General features: G+C 43.5%; 1 protein-coding gene across 1 annotated transcript in view; it reads right to left on the bottom strand.

The window, feature by feature from the left end:
• The window catches only part of LOC138936642 (uncharacterized), a 71,963-nt gene that overhangs the window by 14,171 nt on the left and 36,712 nt on the right, over nucleotides 1-21,080 (bottom strand). The window contains exons 7-22 of the mRNA XM_070302215.1: nucleotides 17,795-17,902; nucleotides 16,458-16,505; nucleotides 14,284-14,483; nucleotides 13,841-14,036; nucleotides 13,616-13,717; nucleotides 13,224-13,363; nucleotides 12,941-13,013; nucleotides 12,633-12,668; nucleotides 11,453-11,597; nucleotides 11,115-11,220; nucleotides 9,650-9,682; nucleotides 8,564-8,674; nucleotides 6,987-7,039; nucleotides 6,725-6,894; nucleotides 454-5,580; nucleotides 21-80 (exon numbers count right to left, since the gene is read on the bottom strand). Coding sequence (XP_070158316.1) covers nucleotides 21-80; nucleotides 454-5,580; nucleotides 6,725-6,894; nucleotides 6,987-7,039; nucleotides 8,564-8,674; nucleotides 9,650-9,682; nucleotides 11,115-11,220; nucleotides 11,453-11,597; nucleotides 12,633-12,668; nucleotides 12,941-13,013; nucleotides 13,224-13,363; nucleotides 13,616-13,717; nucleotides 13,841-14,036; nucleotides 14,284-14,483; nucleotides 16,458-16,505; nucleotides 17,795-17,902 — 6,708 coding nt within the window. The remainder of the gene's footprint in view (nucleotides 1-20; nucleotides 81-453; nucleotides 5,581-6,724; nucleotides 6,895-6,986; nucleotides 7,040-8,563; nucleotides 8,675-9,649; nucleotides 9,683-11,114; nucleotides 11,221-11,452; nucleotides 11,598-12,632; nucleotides 12,669-12,940; nucleotides 13,014-13,223; nucleotides 13,364-13,615; nucleotides 13,718-13,840; nucleotides 14,037-14,283; nucleotides 14,484-16,457; nucleotides 16,506-17,794; nucleotides 17,903-21,080) is intronic.

Below are 21,080 nucleotides of genomic sequence, written 5' to 3'. Positions count from 1 at the left end.
GAGCTTGTAATCGGCATTACCTTGACGATCGTCCCTGCAGTGCTGGGATTTTGGCGGCGGCGGGGGTGCATTCGAGTATTCTATGGATGAGCGGAAAAAAAATAAAATAATAATTAGCCGTGCTACACACAGCTGCGAAAATAAAATCTCGGGATTGAACCAAGGCGCGTACATATCGCCGAGCAAACATCTTTGTAAAGCTGACGCGTCATCCTCTCTAGAATGTAAACGATATTGGTGTCGCAAAATGAGCGATGATGATTTTTATGTAGAATCGCACAAAATTAATGAATTCAAATAATAATCTATTTAATCGTCGAAATACCGGATTAATTTCTAAAAATATGGAGAATAAAATTTATGCGAGACTTTCTTCCGACATCTTCTTTCTTGCTCCTCAAATTTAAAGAGACTCTAAGATCTCCAGCTCAGATCCTCTAAATAGATTCAGACCTTCGAAAGTGACGGTCGGTCGCGCTGTGTAGACGGGCAGGATCGGCCACCAGGATCTACGCTTCCGCGTGGCGATGGGCGAGGGCGGCGGAGGCGGTGGTTGATATCTGAACCTCGGTCTGTGCTTGTCGGGGTCGAAGGATTGTCCGGCGAAGGCGATCGTCTGCGACGATTTGAGAATCGACGCGGGTGCTCTCGGTCGAGTCGGCGATGAAGAGGTAGCGCGCGGTCGTTCTGGTCTCTTCCGATCGCCTCCGGGAGAGGAAAAACGCGTCTTCGAGGAGCCTCGATGAATCTCAAGATCGGCCGGTGACGACAGAGAGCGCATGTTATCGCGACGACTGGGATACCGATGAGCTATCCATTTCCCCGCCAAGTAGGGCGCGATGTCGCGAAGTTCGCGAACATCCGGCGCCGACGTGAACATCTCGCCCATTATGGACGTCCGCCCGGCGACGTCCGGGGACTCGAATCTCCTCCGCATTCGGCAGACTGGTCTCCTCGCTTCTAGTTCCTCGGTCTCCGCTCGTCTGGCCACGTGGTTGGTGACAGTGCTGGTAATTTGCGGCTCTTTCAGCTCGGCGGTTTTGCTGATGACGTCGATGTGCGGCATCGAGAGATTATCGCGGCGCAATGACATCCGCGGGATCGGCGGCGACTCGCCCCTTCGTCCTCGCGGCCGTCCTCTTCTCGTCGTTTCGAATCTCCTACGCAACCACGCCACATCGACGTCGTGCTGGTGCGGTTTCCGCGTGGCGTCGCGAGCCGCCTCGCTCGTCCTCTTCAGCAAGCACCGCGCCAGCTCCGGATCGCTGCGGAAGCGCTTCGGCGCGGGTGCGACCTTAACACGCCGCGATAGATCCTCGGCGCTCTCGAAGCGCGTTCGCAGTCTACGCACCGCGCCGTTTCGCACCAGCTTCAGGTAAGCACGCCAATATCTCTCGGGATCCGGCGACGAACTGCGCAGCCAATCGCTGCTACCGTCCACGCTGCAGGACGAGTTCGATCGCGTGGTCGCGCGACACGGACTGACGCTACGCGGTCTCGCGTCGTGTTCACGCTCCCGTGAACAGGAGCGGAACGATTGTCGTTGTTGTCGTCGCATGCCCATCGTCATTTCCGACAGCGTCGGGCTATCGTCCGCCTTCCGCCGTTCGCCGATCGTTTTTTCGCACGGCGATATCGATCGCGATCGACCAATCCTGCCGCCGAGTGGACTATACCTGGCCGATTCGATCTCGCCGAAGAGCTCTTTCAGATCGGCGACGCTCTGCGACGACGACAGCTTCTTCTTGTCGCGAAACGTCATCGTTGTCGTCGTCGTTGCTGCCTCTCGCTGCCATTCCCCTCTCCTCTCCACGTTCTCGAAGAACTCGATCTTCCGCGACACATCCTCCGTCTCGATCACGCCGCTCCGCTGGATCACCGTCTTCACCGAGGCCTCCGAGCTCTCCGTCATGCTGTCCACTTCGCTGCTCGAGACCAGTTTGCTCGATTTCGCTTTTTCCGACGGTATCACCATGGCCAATAAGGGCGGTTTCTTCGACCACTCTTCGAGTACGGTTTCCACGCGTTGCTTATCGCTGGGGCTCTCGTTATTGGGTGTCAACACCAGCAGAAAATCACTCTTGTCCTTAGATTTGGTTGAATCTTCGATGTATGGCGCTTCGAGAGAATAACATGTCCTTGGAGACGTGCTGGCCACGCTAGGCGTGTCAGACGCGCAAATTGTCTTCGCTATGCTCTTCGTATACGACTTTTTTGGCATTTTTTCGATCGCCAAGGCAGCGGCAATACTACCGCGAGTCTCTCGAGGCGCTAGAGGTGCGGAGAATCTTCTTCGCGCCATCTTATCCAGTGCTTCTTTGCCGAGGGTCAACGATAGCCTCTTCTTTTCTAGCTCCGTCATCGGTGGCGAAATCGATTTTTCGGATTCGGATCTCTCGAGTCCCTTCAAACGACCGATGGAATCGCTCTTCTTCAGGATACCTTCGACTCGAGTCGCGTCGCAACTCTGTTCCTTCAGCAACGTCAGCGATTCGTTCGTCGCGATCATCGAGTGGCATCGCACATGAAGGCTTTTTGAATCGTCCTGAGGACGATCCTTGGAAACGCCTTCAGGCGGCACAATTATTTCGTAGCTTGTCAAGATTTCGCTTTTAGCTGCATCGCGATTTTCGTTAACAGATTGTTGATCGTCGCTGATCTCATGAGGTCCTTCGACGATCTCGCCGTTCGATCGACATGTAGATTTCTGAAGATTGTCGCTACCGTAGATTTCATTCAGCTGCTTCTTGAGGATGGCCACTTGTTCGATGGATAGACTGCTCCAAAATTTTTTGCTGCCGCCGAGACTTCTCTGGAGGGACGGATGATAATCGGCGGATCTGTCGGCGTCTCGACTGGCATTGGCCTTCTTCTGCATCGTGGTTGCCACGTTCACGACCGAGCTGCCGCGCCAGAGAGGTTTGTATGTGTCCTTCTGCGAGGAAATAGCTGCTAGTCTGGAAGATTCCAGCTCGTTCCCCTCGCTCTGGAGCCTTTTAAAATATTGCAGAATATCTTCAACGGAGCGTTCTTTACAGCGAAGTCCACAATCTCCATGCCATCTGAATTTATCAATGTCCTTCGCGCTAAAGACAAAGTTCTTGTCGCGCTGGACGCTCTTCAGCTTCCCATAGAGCTCCTTCAACTCCTGTTCCGCCTTCTCCTTCGACCTGACTCGCTTCCAACGATCGTAGTCGATAATTTCCTCGTTCTTCATCCTCGGTCGTAGATCCCCAGACGAGAATGTGCGCTCCAACTGATCCATTCTGCTGAGGCTCGTGTAAAAGTCACACAAGTCCTTGTATCGCTTCGATTTGCGTCTGTGATGTAATAGCTCGAGTATATATTGCTGATAATCCTCTCGATCGACCGATGACAAAGAGGCGGTGCTCTTTGTCAATGATAAGCTCGAACCGAGCATCCTCCGCCTGGTGTCCTCCGCCTCGCCGGCGCTTCTGGCTCTCGCTTTCTTCGAGGTAATCGTTAATGGAATATTCGAATCGTCTTGCTTCGAAACGTAAATTCGTCGAGGCGCTTGAGATCTCGCTGGAGACGGTGAAGACGATCGTGGAGAAGATTCTCTGGATTCCGGCAGGGTCTTCAGCGGCGGTTCGCTCAGACTCCGCTCTTTCACATGTTCCCGCGATAATTCCGGGCTCCGATTGCGCAATGTGGACGAGCTGAACTCGTCTATGCCCAGCAAGCTATCGAACTTGCTGATCTTCTGTAGAACTGACCGACCGGGCCAGCAAACCCCGTATGGGCTAGAACTCCTTGACGAGACGACGCTCTCGCGCTCCCAGTTCTTAAACTTTGAATTCGAAACTGGTCGCTTGTGCGCCAGGTAAACGCTCAAGGATTTCAGGGACGGTTCCGACTTGAAGCTCTCTCTCGCAATGTCCTGAAACATCTTTGCGCGCTCGCCGACGAGGGATTTTCTCGCGGTTGCGTGAGATTGCACGGTCGACGAGCTATTTCGTAGGAAGAGGTTCTGGAAGAAGGTGTCGGTACGCGTCGCCTCCTGGTGCCGTTTAATTTCTTCCACGGTCAAAGGAACGATCTGATCCTTAAAAGGCTCCTGCTCGACAGTCGGCACCATCTTGTCCATCCTCCTCAGCAACTTGATATCCTCCTTTTCGGCCAATTCTTTCCAGCCGTTCAAGGACGTATTCGCATCCACTTGATCGCTATTCTTGTCCTTTTGCATTTTTTTCCTAGCTTCCATTTTTTTCCTGTTATCGTTTACGCCCACGCGTATCGTTTCCGGTTTTTTAACCGGAGTCCTGACGATCGTCTGTGGTTTTTCACGAGGTCGTTTCCTCCTGCTTATCTCGCTATTCACCTCGGAACAGGATGAGGACACCGAGCGTAAGGATTCCTTACTGACGAGCAGTTTCTCCGGCGGCTTCGCGATAATCTTTGTCTTTTTCGGTTCCGACAAGATCTTTTTAGCAATCTGCGACGACGTGCTTTTCGGGGGAGATTTCAGCTGGGAATTCGATGTTTTTCTCGTCGATTGTTCAGATGTCTTTCGCAATGATTCCTGTCCCTTGGGCGAGACCGCCACGACGATCTTAAGAGATTTATCTACTGAATGCTTCTGTTTACTCGATGAACCATACGGAATCGTCGAGCTCTTTACCACCGTGCCTGACGAAAGCACTCTAGTCTGCACGTCTCTCGCTTCTTTCTCTTTCTGCTTCTGCAAAACTTTCCTAGCCTCTACTGGCAAGGAGATTTCTGCCGGTGATTTGCTCAGCCTCCTGCACGACTGCTCCTGCTCTTTCTTCGTCAGACGAAGCTTTTCTCTCTTCTTTTCACTTGATAAAGGATGATCCGATCTCGTGCCAATTTGGCTCCTTTCCGGAGATCTCTGTCGTTCTTTGGTCACAGAAGTGTATCTCGATGGTACTTTTACCGTCGCGAGTTTATCAATCTTCGTGGAAGATTCTCGTATGGTCTTTGGCGATGCTAAGGAACAAATGTAACTTCTCGTAGTGCTTGACGGCAAGTTTAATTTTTTGCTTCCTTCAAATTGAATCTGTGACAGGCAGGGATCTGACTTTCTCTTGTTAAAGGAATTGGAGAAAAAACCGGACGTTTTGGTGGTCTTTGAGGTAACTGGACTGCTTGAGGATTTACGCGTGATAACCGCGCTGTGAAACTGCTCACGGTTTTGTCGATGCCGTTTGAGATCGCTGCAGAATTTTTCCCTCAATGATCTGATACTCGTCACACTGTCGGCGCGTGCGAAACACTGTTCGTGCCGGGGTTTCGACGAAGAATGCAAACTATCGATCAGTCGCGTGCTCTCCGAGTATAGCTTCAGTGTTCTGCTGTGGCGCGAGGACTTTCTTCGGGGCGGCGAAGGCGGTCTCGACGCCGACATTGCTCGCGACGGAGAGCTACGAGGAGAAGCTCTCATGACCGGAGTCGATCTTGAGACAGCCGAGAACGGTATCGATCCAAGTGTCTGCGAGAACGAGGAGAAGACAGTCGATGTGCTCGAGGCGCTTCTCCGATGCACGCGTATCCTCGTCAAAGTCGGCGAGATCGGGAAATATTCGATCTCGGAGTCGTCTGTGGACAAAGTTTCAGGTCGTTTCGCGTGTAACTGAACTTTTAGCCATTTTTGCCTTTTATACCCTGCCACCAAGAAATCAAGTCGTCTAAGGTTGTCTCGCTCAAGGCTAAGCCGGTGGCGCCAAACTTGCGTGCCATTGCGAGATTCGCGGCTCCTCGCGTCGTGATGTTACTGCGACTGGCGGTGCGCTTGCTTATAAAAGAAGATGCAAAAAAGGAGCTTATAAAAGAACCGACTCGCGCACCAATATCGATAGACTATCTCGAGAGGAGAGCTGTGCCATATTTAAACTTAGGTGGAAATGCTCGAGATTGCACCAACATCGGTTAACTAACACCAATTATCGATTACCTCTCCCCATCTAGATCGTAACTTCGCTATGACGTGATCGGGGAAGGAAAGTTTTAGGCTGATGGAGGTCGATATGCGAGTTGATTAATTAATTAATCGATATCAGAGTCGAGTTCGTCCTCGGTAAGTTTGTCGGCGAGATACCATAATAGCCGATCTATCCGGCAAACTTGGACACGTTCATTGTCTCGCTGCTGCACCTCCTCAGCCTAATTAATCGAGATTAGTATTAACCCGACGTTGATGCAACCGTCCACGGGAAAATACACATTTGAAGGAGGTTCATATGTGCCAAGCTGTGTATTTCAGCGCATTACTCACACGTCATGCTTCGCGCTTTTCAGCACAAATCAGTGCTGCAAAATCGAGACTTAAAATCATTACAAAAAAATCGTATCGATTCTCATCAATGCGTCCAAACTCGGAAAATATCGAGCGTACCATATTCCATAAATAATACTAAATACGTGATTATAAAAAAAAAAAAAAGGAATCAATTATAATAATAATTTTCTCTAAAAATTATAATAATGTAAAATAATTTTTGACATCATTCAAAGTTTCGAAACGCATGCGTGGATTAGAAAACACAATAATAATTAATAAAACGCACACACATTGCAAGCAACATTTGAAACATATACCCGGGGCATGCCAGAGTAAAAAAACCTGGCCGATGTCGATCAGCGTGCTTGATTAAGAAAGGATAGAGCGTGTCAAGATAAATGAAAAGGATAAAAAAAATGAATAAATCAAAACTCATAGCTTTTAAGAATCAACACGACTCACCCTTCGGACGTTCCGGTGCTGGCTTGCGAAGCCCATGGAGGGGTACGTCACCACCGCTCTGTACCGTCTTGTATGCCAGTCTCTGTTCCAGAAGACTGAGAGGATTAATGTCCTCCTTTCGACGAAACACCAAGGTCGAGTCGCTTTCGTATCCCGACTCTTTGAGAGCACTTTGCAATTGAAAAACACCGGTAAGAGGCATCAGAATGCATTATAGGGAGCGTATCGTGCAAATCAAAATTGATCGGATTGAGTTACTTACTGAGTTATATACGGCTTGGCCGCGACCCGTGCGTGGCTGCGCTGATCAAAAGGCTGGAAAGAGAGAGAAACGATCGTTACTGTTACCGTTACCTTGATAACGTCGTCATCGATTGCCACTTATCGTCTACGAAACATGCTACGCATATGCTACTCCGCGAATTTATCACAACGCGAGAGATACGATTATCGGATTCGAGAGCCGGTGCTTTCGATTGGCAATTGCACGAGCAATAATATCGAGCAGATCATGCTGCAATCGTGTAATGCTAAGCCGGGATATAGAGAGATATAAGCGCGAGGATTAAGCTAATGAGATACTATCCGGAGGAATGGCAAATGTAAATGAGAAGGAAACAAGTGTACAATGTATAAATATCAAAGTATGAGATCGGCAATAAGATGTAAAATGTGTCTGTAAGATATACGAGCAATCCTATGAATCGGAAAAAAATCATATTGTTATATGCTAATTATTTACTCGTAATAAAAATTAAATAATTGACATCGCCGCACATTCATCGATCGGTCATATGTTTTTGCAACAAAAAACTTTGCTCATGCCGTAATCGAGTAATATATTAAAATATTTTCCCGTGTTTTCGGGATATATCGCGACATGTGAGAAAAGCGTAATTAAAAAATTCTTTTTTTAACGAGGGGTGGAGAGAAACGACACGTATGTGCGTACAATAAGACAAGCACATAAAAGATACAAAAGATGCAATAGAGGGATATAACAAAGAGACACAAATAGAACAAAGGAGAGATGTGACGTGACAGCCAGATAGAGACAGACAGAGCAGATAGATAGATAGATAGATAGAGGACAACGTCATCGTGCACTCTACTTGTCGACGATGTGGCAGCCGTTCTAACCCGTGAGGCGGCCGACTGCGCGGTGATAACGGAGGGTGTTGTCGGTGATGGTGGTAGCATGATATGATCAGTGCTGGAAAAAGAAGAAGAAGTAGAAGAAGAAGAGAGCGGTGGACGCTGTTGCGGCTCTTGGTCTTGATGAGGGTGACGATGCAATTGATGATGATGCTCGTGATGATGAGGATGATGATGGTAGCCGTAATGAGAACGATGCTGCTGCTGCTGCTGCTGCTGGATGCCAATGTTGCCGATCGAGCTCGGCGCGATCGCCGTGATGATAGCTGGAAGCGGCGATACCGCCGATCGCTCGATCCCGATCGGATGCGATCGGCGAGCCGGGCAACGATCCGGCAACACGAAGCTCTTGGATCTCCCGTCCAGCGTCATGCCGGCGGCGTGCCAATAGCAGGGATCGGCGGCGGCTGCGCGTTCCAAGGGTCGGATGATGCGACCGACCCCGGTGTCGTCGCCGATGACGGCGGCCTGACGATCGTTCGGCCGATCGGTCGGGTCGACCGACGGAATCAAGGACGACTGACCTTGGACCGGAGTCTTGGATCGGTGCGAGTACGATCTTGAGGACAGGTCGATCGATCGATCGGTCGAGCCGCCGTTCATCGGACGCGACCGTCTCATGCTGCCGACGAGCTCGGAGCTTTTCGTGCTGCTGCTGTTGCTGCTGATCGCCGGTATCCTTACACTGTCCTCCGGCCGATAGGAGAGGCTGAGGACGCGAGACTGCCGGACATCACGGCGTAGAGACTCCATCCTGGCCTGCGCGTGCTGAGGACGTCCGTTTTCATTCAGCCACTATCATCCGGCGCATCGTCGTCATCGTCGTCATCGGAGAGGGATGGACAGCGATGTGGGGTGACATACGAGCGGACACGACACGCAAACATCGAGCACGCACACACACATACACACACGCACGACCAGATCATCGATCGTGCGAAGACGACAGTCGATCCGGATGATTCGTCGACGCAGGACAGGGATTCGAGACGGAAGATGTTTAGTGCAATAAAAAGATATACTGTGCGTAAGTTAACACATGGAGCACGATGCACGTGTTTATCGCAATACGCACAATTTTTTTTTTTTTTTTTTTTTTTTTTGCGTCCCCGATAATGTTTCGCCGTGAATCTTTCAATTTAGTTATCGATATCGAAAAGATCTGCAATATTTTTTAAGCGAGATCTGGGAAATCCCCAGAGGGGGTTGCATGCAAGGACATCCATCGATTATCGGAGCGCGACAAGCCGCTGTTTAGTTATCACGTTTGACGTTAAGCCGCGTGAGAAGAATAGCTAGTCGTTGTTCTTTGCTAACTTTATAAACGACGTGTGTTGTATACTGTAAAGATTGAATCACGAATAATACATCTCGAAATTTAACGATCACATCAAACGAGTAATATGCGCAATTTTTTCGAAAAACAATTGAGACGAATATTATTCCTACAAAAAACGCGACAAAATATATTCTTATGATATTCTTTATGATTTCTGATTTTACAATCTACAGAACAGAAAAGGAAGGGAAGATTTATAGTAGAAACAAGGTATTCTTTAGATCCCTCTATAAGAAGAAGCTACCAGGTTAATCCCAAGGTAATGGAAAATATTAATTTTAATTGAGTCTTACCACATAGGAAAGAGTGCCAGTGATAACAGACAGAAAAAGAAAAAGAGAAAGAGAGAAAGGAGGAACGAAGAGGGAATAGAAGGAGAGGGAGAAAAAAAAGTTCTTAATTAACTATGCATTAATATAAAAATGGCGTACCCCGTCAAATATGTCCATGACCTCGTCCCACCACTAGAATCATAGAATTAAACACGATGTTATACTATGCATCATCTAAAAGAGGTTATCGGAACATTGAGATTCAAATAAAAAATAAAGTATAATCGAACGCAATACATTTGGATTTCCTCGCCATTTTCTATCTAAAATAAAAAAAGGAGCTAAATAATCTAGCGCTAATAATAGATATATCAAAGAAATCAGATCAAGAATTTTTAGAAAAATAATTTACAAAAAGATTTAGAAGAAATTTTAGCTCATCATTTGGTATGTCAATCGTAGATGGAAATCGGCGTAGTATTTAAACATAGGATCAACTACAAGCAACGCTACAAAAGCAAAGTGTAAAAATCAACGGGGTTGTATTATGTGAAACCGTAGAGTGCCTCGAGAGGCAATCATCATCATGAAGAATAACGAAAATTTATGTAACTCGTATTATTTTTAATAGTTTCTCTCTCTCTCTCTCTCTCTCTCTCTCTCTCTCTCTTTCTCTCGAGGGACTCTGCGCGAGCGTGTGCTTAATGTCTGCGCTGTGTATATGTGTGTATGTATTAAAGAAACGGAACATAGCCACCTCGAGGGCGACGGGAGAGAGAACTCTCGCAATCAATTAATTTATGACGCCAACAGAAAAGCTGTCAATAAACGGAAGAAACGTATGAAAAAAAAAAGAAACTGGCCGGCAAAAGCAATTCGTTTTAAACACGTTCGACTGACGGTGATTACCTTCCTTCTCGTCCGCGCGTCGAGAGTCGGCTAGAAGCAAAGCCATTTCAAACGATCATGTTTCAGGTGTGTGATTCAGGTAAACCTTGAGCAAGCTTTCGCGATCGCGCGCGCGATATACTATACTTTCGTCGCGATAAGAAAATAAAAAAAAAAAAAAAATAATAATAATCCACGCGAATTTTTCTGCTATCGTCTCTGTCACACCCGCGCGATACAAAGTTATATACTACGCCTTCAATTAATTTCGTAACATATGATGCTCTAATAAAGGCGATCAAGAGGAATGGATGGCCAATTTTAGGTTCGCATCAACTGATTTTTTGGCCAAGGTTAACTAAACTTTTCTTTCTTTATTCAATATCTAATATCTTTTATTTTTAATGTGTTTATTTAATCTTCTTTGTTTATCCCTCTCTCTCTCTCTCTCTAAAATAGGAATGTACATCTATTATTACGCAAAGATAATATTATCTTAATATTATCTTGTAGTAAAAATTAGTTAACCGAGGCTATCTGAGGGCGAGAAACGTTGGAAGATTCGATTGTTTCATCAATTATTATACTCTTTGGACAAACTATTAATTTTCTACGCGGTGCCTTATCAACGAATCTTTCGATGTTACATGGGAGTGCGCTTTAATTTAATCGATACAGGCAGGTGATTCGTCTAATCTCAAATCGCGATCGATAAAGTGCGTGAGCGTGTGCGTACCTCTTTAGCTTCCTTCTCGGCGATCGACGAGCGTCCTGGTTCATAGTCTTCGATGCGACCAGGCTGATTTTTGTAAATTTCCGTCGAGTACTTCAGCCCCCCATTCCTAAAATAGAATACAAATTGCTTTGTCGTAGATTTTTTTTTTTTATATAAGAAGCTTCGTACTTTTCCAATTTTATCTTCTCTCCTTTTGTTAAAGTTCTTCAAGACAATAAAATCTAATTGAAAGAAATCGCGATAAGATAGAGGGGATATAAATGATTTCGAGTGTTCTCCCGGATGACTGACAAGTGAGAGGAAGAAAAGGCGGGAAAAGTTTCCAAATTCTCGCTTACTTTCTGGGCATAGTCGCCGTAGTGAAGTCATTTTCTTTGTTGCGCAGCCGTCGACGGCTATCGAGAGTAACGGATCGATCCGAATATGCGCGAGGTTCCGGTTCACTCAAATATCCGCTGCTGCTTCCGTATCCATATCTGCCTCCTGAAAAAAGAATGTTTTACTTCTTTTGCATTCTATTCCCAGAGAGTCGATTTACCGAAGCTCTCTTTCGTTTACTTCTAGCTACAAATAACGTTCAATTAACAGCGCAAACAATTTAACGCCTGCCTTGGTTTAGTTTCTACGATGTTACACTCAAATTATCGTTATTATTATTTAACAATTAATTATCGAGCTCATTGACATTGAAATTAAATGTGACATCCGCAATTAAACTTTAATTAAATTTCTTCTCTTTAGAATTTCTTGCCGCGAAAGAATTGACTTGGTACCGCAAAACAATCTTAAGACAAAGTTCAGGAAAGATCGAACGTGAGAATTTCAAATCAACTGGAAAAGACGTTTCCACGAAGAACTCGCGTCAATTTGCAAAGTTATTACCGATTTAGCTTAATGTATTCGACGAGAGCTCGTACTTCCGAGAGATTCTTCAATTCTGAGACGTTCGATTCAAACGTCTACGCGAACCAAGAATCTCGCAAGTTAAAACACAAATTAACGATAAAAATCGATCGATTAACGCAATTCAAGCAAGAACGTCTTTCTCATCTTGCTCCGGGTAAAGAGACAAATGTTAATTGTTAGCAGGATGTTAGGTAAAAAGAGTGACAAGATAATGATTCATATACTCTTGTCGCAAATCGTTTATTTTATTATTTTCACGCTCGGTTAACGCGACTGTTAAACGGTAAGTATCTACAGCGTCAATCGTTATCTTGCGTTACATAAAAAGCAATTCTGGATATGGCTATTACATTTTTTTTAGTCGATTTACAAAAGTAGCGTCCTCTCTCTCTCTCTCTCTCGCTCTTGCGATATTCTATCTCGCAATCAAAGTCATTTCTTTTTTTCGCTGCACATTTTATTTTACAGATATTAGTCGCGCTGTTGCTATACAGATTGCAGCTACAGCGGCTATTGCGTTACGCAGCTAGCCCACGCTCAGTATAATATTAGTAGCAATGTGTCGCAATTCGCGATCACCGCGGCAAGTCATGCGCGGAAGTGCATATTCACCTCTTCTTGTCTTGTATTTTACAGTCACGTAGTCATCTGGAAAACACGAAATCACAATAAAATTACATGATAATTAATTGACCAATTGTTTTTGCGTTGGAAAACATTAATATTCAAAAGCGGCACACGATATTTATTTAAACGAGATGAAATTCCTCTCTTCCATTCCGCGGCAATAATAATAACAATAATACTAATCCGCGTTGTATACGCGGTAATAAAGAGATGTACGCGATCGTTTTATTATTTATTCCCGTCAAATCGTATGCAATGGCCAACGCTCGTAATTACACGCAACAACAACTTACCGTTTTTATCTGCGCGGTGTAACGAGTCGTACATTCTCTTGTACCATTTTGCTTGATTGTTCTCCTTGACTTCCTAAAAATAATTTATCGAGTATACTGAGAAAAGTGCATCTCTCGCACGCCGCGAAAAAAGACAATTTCTTTCCTTTCTAGCGCAATAGGATTTAATTGGGATATAAATAATTTCTTTTCACACGATAATCGCGACTTGTGTGTGTGTGTGTGTGTGTGTGTGTGTGTCGATATATCTTTGATTCACTATGAAAATTATTTATCGACTTACCGATCTCAATACGAGAGGGATACCCTCCTTAGTCACCGGGCCGATCCCCTCAAATTTTCGAGGGCCCAGATCGGCCATCTTCTTCGGCAGTTCATTCTCTGTTTCCGGTTCGCTCTCGTACTCTTTCTTCACGGTGTAAACTGAGCGATTCAATTTCACAAAAGATCATTAGCACTCGCGTACGCAATCGGAGGATAAATCAACACGTATGTTTGTTAAACAATTATCACACTTAATTAGCGAGCGTTAGCTTGATATAGGGAGTGGACAACGGAAACGGTGCGACTGAATTTCCGACGATTTCTTCAGTTGCATTAAATTTCTCTTAATACTAAAAATAAGTATACTATACTATCTAATTATTCAACATACGATTTAATCGAAATACTTACTTATTTCTCCTGGAGAAATTAACGGTCTTTCGTTGCTCGAAGAACGGTTATCGACGGACTCGCTCTCCTCCAAGTAAGCCGCGCCTTTTGGCAATTGTCCCTCTGTAATAAAATTGCGATGACGCTACAATTGATTTAATACTCCCCTCAAAGAAAGAAGGGAGAAACTTCGAAGTTTCTCTTTCGAGGAGAAGAGATTGAGAGATTTTCGTGAAAAACGCTGACCTCTCGCTTTCTGTAGCAACGTGATAGTCGGATTCTGGGCACGTGGCAAGCGCGGCGCGGACGCGAGCGCGTTTAATCCCTGGGATGGCGCCGAGTGCGAATTCACGATCCGCGAGGTGCTGCTACTCTCGTAAACGCTGCGCGAACTCAACGTCCTTTTCTCCTCTTCGTTTTCCCAAGGTGGAGGAGGCACCTCCTGGAACAGGAACTTTCTATAAGAGTCCGCATCTTCCCAAACTTTTGCGACTCTTGACAGAAGGATTAAAAAAAAAAAAAAAAAAAAAAAATTGTGCTAATTTTTCTTGCTTTTAATCCTTCATTTATTCAAACATGATGTTGACCAGATTGGATTCCAGCGCATCAAATTTAACGTTCTGACTAAGCAAGTTGCCGGTTTCTCGCGATTATATAGCTACCGCCTTGGTATAATTAATCAACCGTACCTCTTCCTTCGGTTGCTTCTTCCGGCTCAGCACAGGACTCTCGAATAACACGGGACGAAATTCCTTTCTCTCGGCGACGGGGCTCGCGCCGGCGCTGGCCGGGGTCCAGACCGGCGGAATCGGCTCCTTCTTCTGCGGTTCCTTGTTTCGAACGGAGCTCGGTTCCTTCCCAGTTGGCGTCTGTCCTGGCGACCAAACGCCTGGCAACGAGAATTTCGATTCTTGAGAAAAACAATTATCGATATACGACATTCGTAACGGCGAGACACGGTTGTTAATTAGCACTCAGGTTATCGTCAAACTTGATAATAGTCCCAAAAACAGACTAGAGGAATCAATTAGTCGCTATGAATCGACTATGCGTTTATCGTTTCATAATTTGCGATATCGATTAACCCAGATACAGGACCTAAAATCTAAATGAACAACGTTACGTCGAAAGGTCTTTGCTCTTGAAACAGATGGTGCCGCGTGGATTTGGTAGATTGACGTTAAAGCCAACATATGAAATGTATATCAGCGCGATGCTAATTTTGGCACATGGGGGCGCATTACATAAGGGATCATCTTTTTCCCCTGCCATTTCCCGCATTTTGCTACATCGCTACCTATTAGTAATCCGATTAAAACGGTTTAAAAATCGATCCATTGACGTAAGTAAATGATTTATTAAGCCTCTCCCTTGACGTTTGCGTTAATTTACCTCACATATTTATAGAATCTAGAAACAAAATTAAATCGCAGTAAATATTTATAAAGATGGTTTCCAGCTCGTTTTCTTACTCGCGCGCTATTATTTCATAGCTTGTCGTATAAAAATAAATTTTAGCAACTTGTTATTGCGCTCTCTGTATAGGAAGAATCTATATGTCGTAACGCTAGCGACATAAATGGAATTATTGGCGAGTGTGATCGTCGAATGTCAAATGGGGAGATAACATTAGCCCGATAAAGATAATTGGGCTGCCGCGATGAGTCAGCCAGCGTATGCTCGTCGAATTGAACTTGTCCACGAACTTACACGTGAGTCGTATATCTTTCTTTCTCGCGCGCGACAGCAAGATATGAGGAGCGTTTCATTCGGGAATAAAATTAGAAATTCGCGTGGGCGTCCCGGCCATTATAAGACACGCATAATTACAATTGGCCGGGATCAACGTCAACACAATGCCGCGGCGACAATTTTCTGGAGCGACGCGCACTCTGCGCACGACACATCAGCAGAGTGTTACGTGCGAATTCGGCGAGTCAAAGATTCGAGATCGTAAAAGCACGAGAAAAATAGAGATCAACATTGCTCGATGAACGGAAATACTTTTACTTCTATCTCTGCGACTGATTTAGAGATATCGCATCTTTTTCCAATTAGAGAGATACAATAATCAATGATATACGCGTTAATTTACGATGTATACGATATATTTTCGCTAATCGCGAACGTCGACGTCCGCACGATTAATCGCCACTGTTGCGACACCGGCTGCCCGAAATGTCAAAAATATCATTTTTGAAACATGAATCGATCGTTATTATTTGTAACTGACAACCAGTGGTGCGATTAGTTGAAACATTAATGCCGCGAGGATAACACGTCCTGAAATTTTAATACACACGTCTTATGATTTTATTTAATGAAATCACAAAATGAGATTACACACGTTACTCGAAACATGCACGCATATAGGCCACACAAGCGGCCACAAGAACTTAATTACGTCGTTAAGAACACACGTAGCTACCCCGTCCCTTCGTACACATACACACGTACACACGTAAAATGCTGATACACCCTATACCGTAATTAATTTTGTTACACCACTTGGATGGGTTTGTTAACGTAATACACAAGCACACTTTCAATGGTAATCTCATTTTTCTTATCATATTGTATTCATCATTTATAACGAGAGTTTCAAGCTTGATATATAATTAAAAAGTGAATTAATTATCTTCTAAGTGTTAAATAATTAAACGTTAATTAATTATATATAACTAATATTTTATTCAAAATATTAATAAACGGATATTGTGGTAGAGAATTATATCAACGCTAAATAATATTAAATATCAATTAATAAGTCAAATAATATCCTCGAGCATTATGCAAAATGTATTTATGTCCAATGCAACGAAAATACATATGTTAGTTTCACACAGTCCTCGCGCAGGTTTACCTGGTTTAACTGACGAGGCTTTAAACGTAGGCGCAAACATAATGTTCTCTGAAACCATGAAACAACATTTTGTCAACCGGTGTATCTCGAATTCTCTTCATTTCAAAAGTTACGTTTCTTTATTTAGCGCGACGTTTTTCAGTCTTAGTAATATCTTGTACAATTTTTCTACAATAATGTTAATTCGCCTGTTTACGCTCGTGAGAAGAAGAATTCTTTTCAAAACTTAAACCGTTCTATCGATGCGGAATAACCCGATGCCTATCACGGGTCAACGTCAACGTTAACATATTATACGTCGCATCCAATATCATCTCGAAAGCACTTCAAAGTTACTTTCACCACGAGACCACGTCGCGATTCATTAATATAAAAGCGATCTCGATGAACTGCCACGAGCGCAGAAAGAAGGGTAAAAAAGCGAAAAAAAAGTGGATTGCCTTATTTATTCACAGACTAAGTACAATATACCAGCAGCACCAAATGCATTTCGTCAATTGATCAAAGTAATCTGCGAATACCAGATTGTTCCCAAGTTATTCAACCTCCGTAAAAATTGTTCTTTCGCAATCTCAAAATTAAATTAAATCTTTTACACATAGCGAGAGACAGATTGAATCCAGAAATATTCTTCATATCTTTTCCTTTAAATCTCTTCGACAATTTAAATCTTTTCCATGACACGATTGCATTCCGATTCTCTCCGCGATCGCGGGGGGGGGGAAGGGGGAGGGACAACCTGTTGAAGAAATTCACGAACGTCTTGTCGCGTCCTTATCCCCCGCTACTCGACCTTCTCGAAACGATCACTCACTTTTCTCCAGCATTATTATCACTTTACGATGACGACGAGGCGACGCCGCGATGATATTTCGACGAGACACCCTCTCGGCGAGATACGAGAAAGTAGCACGGTAGGTGCCAATCGACTGAGGAGCGTCGCGACGCCGATGTGGCTCGACGCCGCGTCGCTCACTACGCCGACGTCGACGTCGCCCGAAAGCTGTTGTATACAGAATTTCGAGTCAACCGCGCCAACCAATGTGAGACTGGTTATATATGGTATGTATGAATGTATATACGTTCGCGCTTGGAAGATGAATGCGAGTTCGAACTCTTTTCAATCGTCACCCTCGATCTTCATAATATAATAAGTAAGAGTAACGTTCGAGATTTTTAATATAGTTCAACGATTCATTAAAAATATTCTCGATCCCTCTTGGTAGCGATTTTCTACGTTAATCCTTTGTCGCGGTGTATTAGAAAATGATACGCACACGTCTTAGAAAATATGTGTAACGCATGCTATCAGTAATCAAGCGAAATTGCAAACGCACCTTGCTCAAGTAGAAATCCCCTGCTGATTTTCAAAGCTTTGTCAATCTCGTGCAGCAGACAGTCGCTGTCATTGTCTCTTGCCTTCGCAACGTTACCGCAGCCAATCCCTTTGATTAAAAAAGCATGCCCATATCCACCCAAAAAAAAAAAGAAGAAGAAGAAAAGAAAATTTTATGATAAATTAATTTCGAGCAGAGAGCGCATTGTAAGTGTGTTAGAGCGAAGGATAAAGGAATCTCTCGATGCAATCTCTGTCAATGAAAAATTTATCATTCGTGTAAGAAAAAGGAATGACATCGGCGGGGCTAGGATAGAAAAAAACTCCTCGTATCCATAGACGAATACCTAAATTCGCACATTTAGCTTCGACGAGACGCGCTCGCTGTGGCTAAACTTTCGTGCTAAAGTTAGAATAGAAAATAAACGAACGTTTCGGTAACCGCGTTGAAAGGTTCACTAGACTTACGAAATACAAATAACCAGCAGTCAGTTAATAATAATAGGCGAACGGGCTGACAATATGTCAATAAAAGTTGAACAATGTTGCATGGAGACAGATGACCTTTGTATCAAATATCTATTATTTTATCTAATATCTCGTTTCTGTATAAACCTTTATATTATTGTTGCGAGACTTAAACGGCGTCAAAATAATTGAACATGCAATCGCGCGTGCTGTATTGCAATTTGTTTATATATGTAGTATTTTTATTATCAATTAAGAACAAGCTGAAAAATTGAGCGTACAATAATATATGGACCGTTTATTTTGAAAGTGGTGCAAGTGCATTTTCTTTTGTTTCGAGAAAATTAAATGTTAGCAGATCTGACAATTAAAAAATATAGGTTAATTATGTGAAGTCTGGGAATGTTTGTACTAATTTATCAATATGTAATTTGATTATATAAATTTCTTTTAGGCGAATTTAACTAAAATAATATATATTTCCAGGCTGCAAATGGACTTACGCCACTTTCATAATTAGTCAATTGTAAATATCATTTAATTTCAATTTTGAAATAACAAATATCACTTAAAATATATTTCATATTAATCCAATTTTCTTTATAAATAATAACGAGAAATAAAATAGAATTAGTATTTTTTATTTCGAACGTTAATTATATTTATATATTGTTAAACTTAACACAAGATATTGGTATTATTAATTATTTATGCTCTTCGTGTGGCAGTGTTTTGAAATATTCATGATGCACAGGAGGTATATAAGGTAATAGCTGCTGCATATCCTTATATTTTTCGTATGTAATAGGCCTCGCATCGTGATGGAAATTGGACTTACACCACTTTCATAATCAATGGTTACGCAATTTCTTTTACCGGCCAATTTTAAATTCAACAAAGCATTGGCATTTTTTAAGATATTAAATACTAACTAGTTATAAACAAAAAGTTTACACTAAATTAAGCATAAATTACGTCATATCTCATTTTTTTAAAAAAAGGACTTACACCACTTTCAAAATAAACGGTCCATATGCAATGTAATAATATGTGAAAAAGCAATTTGTAGATGAAATATGAAGATGGATAAGTTCCATTATCACAATTATCGAAATCAGTGGGAGGATCTAATTGTCATCGTTATTGCTAATACATTTTACTCTTTACGAGTTTCTTTCTCGATAAGATAAAAATTGTCAGTTTTTAAAAGGGAAAAATATAATATTGCAATATCGAAAAGTTTCACGGATCTGTCAAGCAGAGTTCTCCAATCTCATTAAACAAGAGTATGCGTCGAAAGGCAATACTTAGCGGCCTATATCTCTCGGACAGCGATCGTCGGAACGGGCGGGCCAGTAGGCCAACGTCGCGCGAGTGATTCTCAAAATAGCCGAAAAACGCAAGACGGTGGTTCTCCAACAAGCCGAAACTGCGGACGCGTCCCGCGAACGAGTGGCCTATTTCTCGTCTCCGCGTACGGAGAGATTTATATTTAGATTTTCATCCTCCATGAATCACGCCACACGCTTCGACCCGATCGCGCGGGACGATAATCGCGATCCGTCACTTTTCCACGGATATCATTCTACCTAGATCGAAATAAATGTTTATAAACTTGTCGCGTCAACCAGAATTAATTACTGATAATAATAGAATTTTTTTTCTATGTCTGCGAGGGTGCTTTGAAAAATACTACGTTATTACACGTTATATCGTTATTCCTCGAGAGGGGAGAAGAAAATAGGGAAATGCATTACTCGATATATGATTAAGTATTCCGCGGCTAATCGAAACGCTCAAGAGAATCGAGACGTAAACGACGTGACGCGATTTGATAACTTCCGAGCCACTGTGTTGATATTCGTTATCGCGCAAACTGTCACGGTTCATTATCCGCGCGTTGAAGAGCGGTGAACGCAGCCGAAGCTCGAATGTTAATACAATAATTTTCCATCGCGTCGCTTTGATGAATCGATCTCGCCTCGGAATAAATGCCGAAATATATGCCGCGCGCGCGTACACACACACACGCGCGCACACACACACACATACATAGACATATCGATTAGATTTACGTCACAGAATATTAAATCGCTTTACGCCGAACGATACGACGCGCATGAACGGAGCGGATAATAAAAAATAGTACGTAAATACGTATTTATTTATGTTAGCTGTGCGTCTCGCGATACACAGAACGCTATTTATTATTTACACGGGAGCGATTATCGATTCTGAGACGGGATATTTTAATCGGATTATAGAACCGGAAGGATCTGGACCGCGCGTTTATGTGACGCTGCGCGAGCAACACCGGCGCGAATAGATTCGCGTTGTTCGACGCGCTTCCGCTTTATAGTCGAACTAATTTCGTCTTCGGAGAGAGTTGTCTAGGAACGATAATGTGATTCCCGTTTCGACGTTACTACTTGTCTGCCTTATTGAGAAAGTTCGTCTAAAACAATAGCTCTGAAAAGGGCAAGGTTCGTCGAAGACAAGAATCCCTGATACTTTCGAGAGATCTCAACTATATGAATTAGGGTCTGGGTATTTTTTATTTTACGATTCGATCTGGTTACGCGGGAAATTGGAAAGACGTAAAGTTTTGAAATTTTTAAAAGATCTCAAGTGCTTCTCAATTAATTATTTCGATATTATTACTTGTGTTCAATTTTTTAAAATTATATCAATCCCGCCTCGCCGTGAATTTGTACGAGATTAATTGAAAATTGATTCATACTTCTCGCCTTTCCTGCGCCCAAGAATTTCTTCGTATTGTCAACACCACGAGAGAAAGAGAGAGAAAGAAAGAGAATTAG

This window comes from Polyergus mexicanus, unplaced genomic scaffold, assembly GCF_030449975.1.
Source record: "Polyergus mexicanus isolate NDT 795.1 unplaced genomic scaffold, iyPolMexi1.0 SCAF_9, whole genome shotgun sequence".
In the NCBI taxonomy this organism is placed as follows: Eukaryota; Metazoa; Arthropoda; class Insecta; order Hymenoptera; family Formicidae; genus Polyergus; species Polyergus mexicanus.
This window is presented reverse-complemented; position numbering and strand designations above follow the sequence as displayed.